Source organism: Pan troglodytes, chromosome 7, assembly GCF_028858775.2.
Source record: "Pan troglodytes isolate AG18354 chromosome 7, NHGRI_mPanTro3-v2.0_pri, whole genome shotgun sequence".
Classification (NCBI taxonomy): domain Eukaryota; kingdom Metazoa; phylum Chordata; class Mammalia; order Primates; family Hominidae; genus Pan; species Pan troglodytes.
In genome coordinates this window covers 61,096,599-61,109,635 of record NC_072405.2, presented here as the reverse complement: position 1 = coordinate 61,109,635, position 13,037 = coordinate 61,096,599, and the positions used below count along the sequence as shown (strand labels likewise).

The 13,037-nt window shown below is 37.5% G+C and overlaps 1 protein-coding gene across 2 annotated transcripts in view; it reads left to right on the top strand.

Moving 5' to 3' along the window:
- Nucleotides 1–2,467, top strand: part of ALKAL1 (ALK and LTK ligand 1) — a 31,820-nt gene extending 29,353 nt beyond the window's left edge. The window contains exon 5 of one of the 2 annotated variants that reach the window (XM_001149038.6): nucleotides 1,499–2,467. Coding sequence is in view for 1 of the 2 variants with exons in the window: in XM_009455381.4 (XP_009453656.1) it covers nucleotides 1,499–1,509 (11 nt within the window). In the remaining variant the exon portion in view is untranslated. The remainder of the gene's footprint in view (nucleotides 1–1,498) is intronic. The other variant, XM_009455381.4, reaches the window with a different exon arrangement.
- The last annotated feature ends 10,570 nt before the right edge of the window (nucleotides 2,468–13,037 follow it).

Genomic DNA, 13,037 nt, shown 5'->3' with positions numbered 1-13,037 from the left:
TGGTGGTGCGTGCCTGTAGTCCCAGCTACTCGGGAGGCTGAGGCAGGAGAATCGCTTGAACCCAAGAGGTGGAGATTACAGTGAGCTGAGATTGCAGCACTGCACTCCAGGCTTGGCAACAGAGCAAGACTCTGTCTCAAAAAAAAAAAAAAAAAGGTCATAAAGGACTTGTAGTCTAAGATTACTCATGAATATCTTGAACTGGCCAGTGTAACTCAATATCAATATATCCCACATAACTGCATGGAGATTTACTTAAACTATCTCACAGTTTTGTTGTGACAATTACTGAGACAATCTTGACCTATTATTGTTGCTATACTTAGTCTTATTTTAAAAGCGATTATTACACATTAATGATAATAATTAGAACTGTTAGTTCTGCATATCTATAGTTGCTAAATTGAAAACAATTTTTTTTAGATTAAGAAAATAAACTAGATTATTTTAGTGGCAAGATACTTAATTCAATTACTCTCAATCTACCTGTCTCAAAGCTTTTTTTTCTTTCTTTCTTTTCTTTCCTTTTTTTTTTTGAGACAGGGTCTTACTCTGTTGTCCAGGCTGGAGTGCAGTGGCTTGATCACAGCTCGGTGTAGCCTCAACCTCCCAGGGTCCAGTGATCCTCCCACCTCAGCCTCTCAAGTAGCTGAGACTACAGGCTCATGCTGCCATGCTCATCTAATTTTTTTTTTTTTTTTTTTTTTTGGTGGCAACAGAGTCCCACTGTGTTGCCCAGGCTGGTCTTGAGCTCTTGGGCTCAAGTGATCCTCCCATCTTGGCTGCACAAAGTGTTGGAATTTTACACATGAGCCATGGTGCCTGGCCTCAACTCTTTTGAACAATGCAAAACATGAATCAAGATAATTCACTTGGTTATTGAAATGACCTAAACCAAGTTATGTTTATCTCTTTCTTTGTTTTTAATATATTCCATGTAAATGAGTAAATTTACCTAAAGTCCTCAAACAACACAATACTGGAAAAGTTTTCCCAAACAAGTACTGTGTTATAATTTAAGATAATGTACACAAATTTACATTCTCCTGGGCTAGATCGTAGAAGACAGAGCTGATAAACATGACTTTTAAAAATTATAGATTTTAGAGACTTAGTGATTTCTCTCTATAGGAGTTATCTGTGATAGTATCTGTTTTGAATTATTTATTTAATAAGGTTTACAATCAATACTACAGATTAATAAATGTTAGGGATATTTAATGAGTTGTTTACAAGATGTCAAGTTCTTTTCTGTTTTGGTATGTCTAGATATCATAAATCTTTAAGGGAAAAATCAATAATTAAAGTCTCTAAAAGTACTGATCAACCTTCCTGCCCCTCTGCACACACATTAGTCTGCAATCTCAGGATTTGACTGTAAATTAGGAGTCCACAGATTCTTTAAGCAAAATAAAATAAAACTGTTGAAACTGTACATATTTATAAGTATTCTAAAAACCAGGTCATAAATGATATGGCTCTTCTTTTCCCCCCACAGACATTTCCTAAGAATGTACATCTAATTTGAAGAAAAAGTGCCTCAAATCATGCAAAATGTAAAAAAAGATGAAATTTATATTTTTATGGATATTAAGATGAGTAAAATAAGAGACTTCCCAGAAATAACTGGTTAGCTGTTTCCTGTCATAGAATGGAGTCTTTCTTGCTTTATCTTTTTGTGTATACAGTAATTTATAATTTTGTAAAATAGAGTTTGAATCGCATATTGAAAATTAGATATTAAAAATTGTGTGATTGTATTTTATTTTTACTAGATATATTATTTTCTTTATATGGTTAACATTCTAATTAAACATTTAATTGTGTAAATTATATCTGTGAGTGCCAGTGAGAAATAATGATTTTTTTGTATATGACTGTTAGTATATATTTGTCAAATCATCGTGTACCAAGTTAAATTTTATAATTCTTATTTAATATTTAAATACATTTCTTTAGAACTTGTTGTCTTCACTTGCATTAATTTGAACTGTGAATTTTATTAAAGTTGAAATATGAAAAAGTGTGTTGTTTCCTTTGAATTAAGGATGTTTGTAATAGAGGTTATGCTTTTGAAGTGTGATTACTATATAGGTATAGGTATATGTGTATAAATATGTGTTGTTTGAATTGATAATTAGAATCCTGAGACAATTTCTGCCTTTTAAAGTTAGAACATCTGGTATTGCTCTCTTAAATACAAAGAAGTCCAGTTGTTCTTGGACTGGCGAGCTGTACATCAAGGAGTGAGAAGAATGTATGGGTGGCCTGAATGCTCTGTTTAGAATGTAGCAGAATACTCTGATGCATCCAGGAAGTTTCATTTAAAAACAACAGTGAAAAAAAATCGTGACCCTACAACAAAACAATGGAGAACCTCCATCCCTTTAATTAGTAGACAAATCATGAGTTGCTTAACAATACCTAAACAGTGCAGTCATTGACTTTGTATCACTTGCCAACTGCTTGTGTTGGTGTCATGAAGACATATGTATCTCTGTGCCATATGGAAGCCATCACTTCAATTATGCAGTGCTTTTGGTCTCTTGCATAACTTCCAGACACTGTTTCATGTCTCTTTGTGTATGTGTACATACATTGTCCTTTGTTCCTCAGAAAACCAAGGGAAAAAAATGCCCCTTGGCTTCAGGAATATTATGAAGCTCTATTCTCGATTTTTGGTTTCACTTATTTTGGTCTATGAGCAAAGATTTACAAATAATTACATTAAAAAAATCTGAGGTGGAGGAGAAAATACTGCAGTAATGCTATGTAATAATGAAAAAAGACTACTTTTTAGTTAATTGTACTTATCATAATAATTGTAATTCTGTATCTGGGAAAATGAAGTAGTTTTTGATTATAAGTATCTGGGGAGCTGAGGGCTATTTTTATAAAGTGAAGAGGCTGTTGAATGATGATATAAAAGAACTTACTGGTGAGACATATTTGGCTGAAATACAAAAAATAGCCTAAAGGGGCTTCGTGATTAGTATGGTTTTAATAAGATAAATGATTTCAGATGCAATTCTATGAAATTAGATTTTAAACATTTCCATAGATAAGTAGTATGCCTCAGAAATGTATTGCATGCTATATATTTCTCAAAAGCCCGCAAAGATATATTAAATATTACTCCAGTTAAAATCATGTTTATTTTACTACATGATCCTCATTTTCTCATTGTATTAATGAGAAAATTTTCTCACATGGACAAATGAGTGATTTAAATGTGAGTAGGGTAAAACATTCATGGTTACTTGGTAAAGTAATATCCACACATCAGAGAAATGATCTCATTGTCTAAGCAGCAAGCCGGGAGGTTAACAATGTTTTCAGAATATTTAGAGCTGCATCAACTAAGTGGGCTGTTCTTAACTAGGTACTTAAGGGATTTAGGCAAACAACCCAGTTAAGCTTGGAGCTGTCTGTATAATTACCTAACCTTCCACTTGACTTCTTATTGTAGATCTTTTGGTTTGAAAGGCAAAATGCAGTTAGTAAAGCTAGCCCTTGAGACATTCTAGAAGAGAGGAAGTGGGCTTTAACCTTGGGGTGGGGAGGGGAGGTGTATGTGTCTTATCATTTTCTACACGGTAAAAAAATGGTTGACTGGAAAAACTAACCCTACCTAAGGTAGCCTTTCCCCACATTTTCTGGCTTAATTTGCTTAAAAATCATTTATCAGTCTACGCAATCACACTCGATGGTTTCTTATCTACCTTGCCACAATAAATGGTGATGAATTCTCTCTACAAGAGAAGAGACTGTCTTCTGAAGTATTTCTGGAGCCTACAACAATGCCTGGTTCATAGTAGGTACTTTGTGTAGTGAAAGAATAAACAATCATCTCATACTCCAATGAATGAGATTAATGAACACACTGTAACTGGTAATAAAAAGCAGACAATGACTTATGAAAACACTATTGAGCAGTTGTCTAGTGACTCATCAAAACTTTTATGTTTTCTATGAAAACATTGTGTTTACCCACTTCATTTCTACTCCTGTAACTGCTTCAATTTATCCAACTCATGAATTCAAAGAACCTTACACTGGCATTGAAACTCAATGCCTGTGGGCCAGGTGATTAACACAAGTGATTTGATTGTACCACAGAGACCCTACTCGGTCTGGGGTAGGGCAGGTTTGCAGCCCCACTGCATCTCACTGGCCATGCTGCTAAGTGGGAATGCAAGCTTCCTTCTGATTTTTCTAGGAAAACTGCAATCTGGATTTTCATGTGAAACATCTCAGTTTCTAAATGTTGGCATTTACTAGAAAAATTCCAATGTATATGCCAGCCAAATAAAAAATTTGGAGCCCTATTTGAGCCTATTTGGCTCAGAAGCTGCTATTATTTGACATCTGATGGACATTTTTAACTTGGGATTTTTTCAGTTTGACTTCCTTTCATCCCCTTTGAAGAACTGGGATCCCTCTTCTGTCTGGTCCCTATGGAGATTTAGTGGTGAGTTTTATATTTGTGCCTTGGCTTTGGCCTGGCAGCTCCCTAACACCCTGCTCCTGGGGAACTTTCTCCCGAGCTCCTGTTGTGTAGCCCCCAGCAAGGTAAACCACATCTCCATGTGTTTCACAGAACCCTGAGCTACTTCTTGATCCTTGACAAAGGTGAGTCTTTGCCTCTTCAGTGTGTGCCAATCATAGGTGGGGAGGTTGATAAAGGGAGAGAAGTATAGAGAGGGAGTGAGTGAGATAGAGGGGGAGAGAGAGAGAGAGAGAGAAGAGAAGAGATGGTTTGAGATAAATATACTGCTCTATTTACCTATCTGCATCAAGCCAGATGTATTAGTGTTCTCTTAGAGGGACAGAACTAATATATGTGTGTGTGTGTGTGTGTGTGTGTGTGTGTGTGTGTGTGTGTGTATCCTATTCCCTATATATATATATACATCCTATTCCATATATATATATATATATATATATATATATATATATATGGGAATTTATTAAGTATTAACTTACATGATCACAAGGTCTCACAATAGGCTGTCTGTGAGTTGAGGAGCAAGGAAAGCCAGTCCAAGTCCCAGAACTGAAAAACCTGGAGTCCGATGTTCGAGGGCAGGAAGCATCCAGCATGGAAGAAAGATGTAGGCTGAGAGGCTAGGCCCATCTCTCTCTTTTTCACATTTTTCCGCCTGCTTTATATTTGCTGGAAGCTGATTAGATTGTGCCCACCAGATTAAAAGTGGATTTGCCTTCCCCAGCCCACTGACTCAAATGTTAATCTCTTTTGGCAACACTCACACAGACACACCCGGGATTAATACTTTGTATCCCTCAATCCAATCAAGTTGACACTCAGTATTAATCATCACAAATCCACCTCTTGTCAACTCAAACCCATACATATCTCCTGAGATCATACATAATCTTCAAATTAAGAAAATAATGAGGTCATAATTATGCCTAACATAACTATCCTTCATACAACAGGAAACTCACCAATCCCCAACCCAAATACTATTACATAAAGTTAACAATACTTAAATGCTGATATGAAGTCAGTAAATCTTATGTCACATGATAAAGGAAAAGGAAATAAAATGAAGATATTTTCTTAGTACAAGTGTATACATGAACAAACACGTTTTTAACAAAAGAAGGAGGAAATACTCATGACCGTTATAGTCCTCATTTCTGCAGCTGGTCACATGGTTGTAGCTGGTATTGATGACTATCTTCTTCTACTACCCATTCTGTATTCCCTTTGCCTTCAGCAAGCACCTCAGCAGGTCGTGGTTTTTTTCCTGGTGGAGTGACCCAAACCTTCATTCCTGAAGTGTCTTGACCATTTGTACTCCTGTCTGGACTGAGCTGTTGCAGTTTCCCATTGACCTTAATCACAGGGCATGGTAATACTGAGAGATGCCCTAGTGCATCTCCTGTGTTCTATGCATACTCTTCCTTACTTCCATTACAGAGTAGTAGACAGTTTTCATCTTGATAGTCCGGATCAATCACCTCATCCAACACTGTAACTCCCTTCTTAGCCTGTTGACTTAAAGGTAGGAGGAGTCAAAGTGTGCAGGTGGCAATCTTAACTTCCAGTTTAATGGAATTGTTGTGTCTCCTGGTGGCAGCATTCCTCCCTCTGGAGCTAAGACCTCTAGGCCAGCAGAACATAATGTTGTGGGAACAGGAAGCAAATTTTTGCTAGTGGATCACTAGGGGTGATGGTGAGTGGCGCCACTTCCACTTCCGCCCCTTGATTCCTGAACCTGTGCATCTTGGCTATGGGAGAAACGGTACCGTATATTGGACATTGATTTAGAGCATGCACAGCTTTCTGGAGAACTTTGCCCCAGCCCTGCAAAGTATTGTTGCTTAGTTGGCATTGTAATTGTGACTTCAAAAGGCCATTCCACCGTTCTATCAATCCAGCTGCGTTAGGATGATGGGGAACATGGTAAGACCAGTGAATTCCATGAGCATGAGCACACTGCCACACTTCTTTAGCAGAAAGTGAGTGCCTCGATCAGAAGAAATTCTGTGTGGAATACCATGATGGTGGATAAGGCATGCTGTGAGTCCATGGATGGTAGTCTTGGCAGAAGCATTGCTTGCAGGATAGGCAAACCCATATCCAAAGTAAGTGTCTATTACAGTGAGGACAAACCTCTGCCCTTTCCATGATGGAAGAGGTCCAGTATAATCAACCTGCAACTAGGTAGCTGGCTGATCACCCCAAGAAATGGTGCCGTATCAAGGGCTCGGTGTCGGTCTCTGCTGTTGGCAAATTAGGCAGTCAACAGTGGCCGTAGCCAGGTTGGCTTGGTGAGCAGAAGTCCATGTTGCTGAGCCCATGTGTAACCTCCATCCCTTCCACCATGGCCACTTTGTTCATGGGCCCATTGGGCGATGACAGGGGTGGCTGGGGAAAGAGGCTGAGTGGTGTCCACAAAACGGGTCATCCTATCCACTTGATTATTAAACTCCTCCTCCACTAAGGTCACCTGTTGGTGAGCACTCACATGGGATACAAATATCTTCACAGTTTTGACCACTCAGAGAGGTTCATCCACATACCTCTTCCCTAAATTTGTTTGTCACCAATTTTCCAATCATGCTTCTTCCAAGTCCCTGACCATCCAGCCAAACCATTGACTACAGCGCATGAATCAGTATATAATCACACATCTGGTTATTTCTTCCATGTAAAGTGCACAACCAGGTGCACTGCTGGAAGTTCTGCACAGTGGGAAGATTTGCCTTCACCGCTGTCCTTCAGGGATGTCCAGAAAGGGGCTGTAGTGCTGCAGCTGTTTACTTTTGAGTGGTGCCTGCATATTGTGCAGAACCATCTGTGAACCAGGCCCTAGTCTTCTCTTCCTCTGTCAACTGATCATAGGGAACTTCCCATGAGGCCATCAGTGCAGGCTAAGGGAGAGAAGGCAGGGTGGCAGGAGTGGAGACCATGGACATTTGAGCCACTTCCTCATGTAACTTATTTGTGCCTTCAGGACATGCTTGAGCCTGATCACATGTATTCCACTTACATTTGATGATGGAATGCTGCTGTGCCTGAACCACTTTATGGCTAGATGGGTCAGAAAGCACCCAGTTCATTATAGGCAGTTCAGGTCGCATGGCGATTTGATGACCCAGAGTCAAACATGCAGTTTCCACCAAGGTCCAGTAACTCGCCAAGAGCTGTCTCTCAAAAGGAGAGATGTTATCTGCAGAAGATGGCAGGGCATTGCTCCAAAATTCAACAGCCTGGACCTGTTGCAGAGCCTTCTCCTGTTCTGGACCCCAATCAAAACTGGCAGCCTTTTGGGTCACTTGATAAATGGGCTGGAGTAACACACCGAAATGAGGAATGTGTTGTCCCCAAAATCCAAATAGGCCCACTGGGTGTTGTGCCTCTTTCTTGGTTGCAGAAGGGGCCAAATGCAACAACTTATCCTCACTTTAGAAGGAATATCTTGACAGGCCCCACACCACTGGACCCCTAAACATTTTACTGAGGTAGAAGTTCCCTGAATTTTAGTTGGATTTATTTCCTATCATCTGGCACCCAAATATCTCACCAATAAGTCCAGTGCATGTGATACTTCTTGCTCATTGGATCCAATCAGCATAGTGTCATCAATGCAATGGATGGACCAGTGTGATATCTTGTGGAAGCAAAAAATGGTCAAGGTCTCTCCGAATAAGATTATGACACAAAGCCAGAGAGTTGATATATTGCCATGTTATTTGCAATAGCAAAGACATGGAATCAATCTGGGTACCTATCAATGGTGGGTTGGATAAAGAAAATGTGGTACATACACAACCATGAAATACTATGCAGCCACATAAAAGAATGAAATAATGTCCTTTGCAGTACCATGGATGAAGCTGGAGGCCATAATCCTAAGCAAGCTAACACAAGAAGAGAAAACCAAATGCCACATGTTCTCGTGTAAGCAGGAGCTAAACACTGGACACACATGGACACAAACATGGGAACAATAGACACTGAAGATTATTAGATGGGGGAGGAAAAAAGTGGGTGTGGGCTAAAAAAACACCCATTGAGTACTAGACCAACTACCTGGGTGCAATATATGCATGTAACAAACCTGCATATTTACCCGCTAGATCTAAAATAAAAGCTGAAATTTAAAAAAGGAAATGCAAATTAATACCACAAAGGGATATTGTCATATGTCAGAATGTTACATAGTTTGTATATTTGTTCCTGCCCAAATCTCATGTTGAATTATAATCCCCAGAATTGGAGATGGGGCCTGGTGGGAAATGACAGGATCACAGGGGTGGATTTCTCATGGATGGTTTAGCATGATAGTCTTGGTGCTACCCTTGTAATAGTGAGTGAGTTCTCATGGGACCTGGTTGTTTAAAAATATGTGGCACCTCTGTCCCTCTCTCTTGCTCCTGCTCTGGCCATATGATATGTCTGCTTCCCTTTTGCCTTCTGCTATAATTATAAGCTTCCTGAGGCTTCCTCAGTAGCTGAACAGATGCCAACACCATGCTTCCTCTAAAGCCTGCAGAACTGGGATCCAATTAAACCTCTTTTCTTTATAAATTACCCAATCTCTGGTATTTCTTTATAGCAATGCAAGAATGGCCTAATACAGAATGGATATTATTAAAAAGTCAAAAAAGAACACATGTTGGCATGGGTGTGGAGAAAATAAAATTCTATACATTGCTGGTAGGAACATAAATTAGTTCAACCTCTATGGACAGTAGTATGGAGATTTCTCAAATAACTAAAAATAGAACTACAACTTGACCCAGCAATCCCACTACTGGGTATCTACCCAAAGGAAAAGAAATCATTATATTAAAAATATGCCCATACAGGTATCTGTATCACAGCACTATTTACCATAGCAAAGTCATAGAACCAACCTATGTATTTATCAATGGTTGGATAAAAGATAATTATATATTAAACAAATATTATATATATTGTATATTATATATATTATATATTAAATATATATTATGTATTATATATTATACATATTATATGTATATATTATATTTTATACATATTATATGTATATATTATATTATATACATATTATATATATAATACATATATTATAGATTGTATATGTATAATATATTATTTAATATATGTATAATATATGTATAATATATTCTTTAATATATGTATAATATATGTTAATGCATAATATATGCTATATAATAATACATGTTAATATATGTATAATATATGTTATATAATAATATATGTTAATATATGTATAATATAGATATAATATCTATATTATATATAATATAGATAAAATACATATTAGATATAATATATATATTATATAGATATAATATATATATTATACATATATATAATATATATATGTATAAAATGAAATACTATGCACCCCCAAAAAAGAATGAAATCATGTCTGTTGCAGCAACATGGATGGAGCTAGAGGCCATTATCCTAAGTCAACTAACTCGGAAGCATAAAAACCAAATACCACACATTCTCACTTGTAAGTGAGGGCTAAACAATGGGCACAAATGGTCATAAAGATGGAAATAGTAGACACTAGGGACTCCAAAAAAAAGGATGATTGTGAAGGGGTTAAAAAAATTACCAGTTGGGTACAATGTTCACTATTTAGGTAGTGGGTACACTAGAATCCTAATCTCCATCAGTATGCAACTTACCCATGTAAGAAACAAGCACATGTACCCCTTGGATCTAAAATAAAATAAAATAAAAAATAAAAAAGAATTGATATTGTTAAAATGAGCAACTACCCAAAGCAACTTACAAATTCAATGCAATCCCTATTAAAATACCAATGGCATTCTCCACAGAAGTAAGAAAAAATCTTAACGTTTGTATGAAACCACAAATGACCCTGAATAGTCAAAACAATCCTGAGCAAAAAGGATCCTGAGCAAAAAGGACTTCAAAATATACTACGAAACTATAGTAACCAAAATGTCATGGTATCGGCATCATAGTACTGGCATAAAAACAGACAAATAGACCAATGTAATCGAATAGAGAACCCAGAAATTAATCCACATGTCTATAATCAACTGATTTGTGACAAAGGTGCCAAGAACACTCACTGGGGAAAGGACAGTTCTGGGAAAACTGGAAATCCACACCCAGAAGAATGAAATGATCCCGCCTCTCATCTTATACCAGAATCAATTCAAAATGGATTAAAGAACTAAGTGCAAGTCCTAAAGCTATAAAACTACTAGATGAAAACATAGGAAAAATGCTTCAGGACATTGGTCTGGGTAAAGATTTTATGAATAATATCTCAAAAGCACATCACATAGCAAAAAAAAACAAACCCAAATGGGATCATATCTTTCATTTTTTCCCTTTTTTTAGCAGACTTTTTTAGTATCCAACAAAAGGGATTACATCAAACTAAAAAGCATTTGTGAAAAGTGAAAAGACAACCTATAGAATGGGAGAAAGTATTTGCTATTCATTTGACAGGGGATTAATATTTAGGATATACAAAGTCTCCAAACATGTCAACAGAAAAAAAAAAAACAATTTGATTAAGAGACGGGCAAAGTTTCTGAATAGAAATTCCTCAAAAGGAGACATACAAATATGGATAACAAATATATGAAAAAATGCTAAACATCACTAATCATCAGGGAAATGCAAATCAAAACCACAATGAGGTATCATCTCACCCCAGTTAGGAGGGCTATTCTAAAGAAGACATACATGTGGCCAACAAGCATACGAAAAAATGCTCAACAACCTAATCATTAGAGAAAGGCAAATCAAAACCACAATGAAATATCATCTCACACCAGTCAGAATGGCTACTATTAAAAAGTTAAAAAATAACAGATGCTGGTGAGGTTGCAGAGAAAAGGGAACATTTACACCTTGAGGGTGGGAATGTAAACTAGCTCAGTCATTGTGGAAAGCAGTGTGGCAATTTCTCAAAGAACTTAAAACAGAATTACCGTTTGACCCAGCAATGCCATTTTTGGGTATATAAGCAAAGGAATATAAATCATTCTACCATAAAGACACATGCACGCATATGTTCATTGCAGCACTATTCACAATAGCAAAGACATGGAATCAATCTAAATGCCCATCAATGGTAGACTGGATAAAAAAAATGTGATACATAAACACCATGGAATACTATGCAGTCATAAAAAGAATGAGATCATGTTATTTTCAGCAACATGGATGGAGCCGGAGACCATTATCTTAAGCAAACTAGTACAGGAACAGAAAACCAAATACCGCATGTTCTTGCTTATAAGTGGGAGCTAAATATTGAGTACTCATGGACACAAAGAAGGGAGCAACAGACACCAAGGCCTACCTGAGGGTGAAGGGTGGGAGGAGGGTGAGGATAAAAAAAACTACCTGTGGGGTACTATGCTTATTACCTGGGTGACAAAGTAATCTGTACACTAAACTCCTGGGACACAAGTTTACATACATAACAAGAAACGAAGTAAGAAACCTGCACATCTACCCCTGAATCTAAAACACAAGTTAAGTCCGGACGTGTTGGCTCATGCCTGTAATCCCAGCACTTTGGGAGGCCGAGGTGGGAGGATCACTTGAAGTCAGGAGTTCAAGACCAGCCTGGCCAACATGGTGAAACCCCATCTCTACTAAAAATACAAAAATTAGTCAGGCTTGGTGGTGGGCACCTGCAATCTCAGCTACTTTGGAGGCTGAGGCAGGAGAATCACTTGAACCCAGGAGGTGGAGGTTGCAGTGAGCCGAGATTGCATCACTGCACTCCAGCCTGGGCAACAGAGCAAGACTTTGTCTCAAAAATAAATAAATAAATAAGCAAATAAGTAAATAAATAAAAGTTAAAAAGAATCCGATTTTTTAAAAATAAAAAAATTGTAAAAAGTTTAATAAAAATATCCTGTTTAGTCTCTCTGAAATATAGAAATAAATACATAAAGAAATGTTTAGCTTTTTTATTTTATAAAATATATTTGTATACATGTTCAAAATTACTTTGGTTCCAAGAAACAGAAGCAATCTGATTTAGATTAAGCAAATAGAGATAATCTCTGAGTTAGTGGGGCAATCCTTGGGTTCAAACTTGGCCTCTGGAGGGACAATATTTGGAAAGCTCCTGGAACCTTAGCAGTGAGAATTTGCAGAACTTCCTCCAAACACATTGCCGTTGGTAAGATCCAGGTCTCAATATGCTCACGTCTACACCCATTCCAAAGTGGAAGTTCTCGGTAAGGAGAGTCTGACTGACTCAGACTGGATCAGGTGTTGACAGCAAAGAGTGGGCTTTTCCTAGGAAATAAAACTGCAGTCCACTTGCCACTTTGTCCCCTAGAGGGCAAACATTTCCAGCAGTCTGTCAAATGTTCTTGCTTCCGTGAAATACTGAACATCTCTTCAATCCATTTGCTTGAGTTAAATACCAAGAAAAGAAGCTATAATAGGGACAAGAAAGAAGAAGGTGCCTTCTGTTTATTTTACTAATTCCACTGCATTGCTGATTTATCACCAGTGTGCAAAAGGGCCTTCA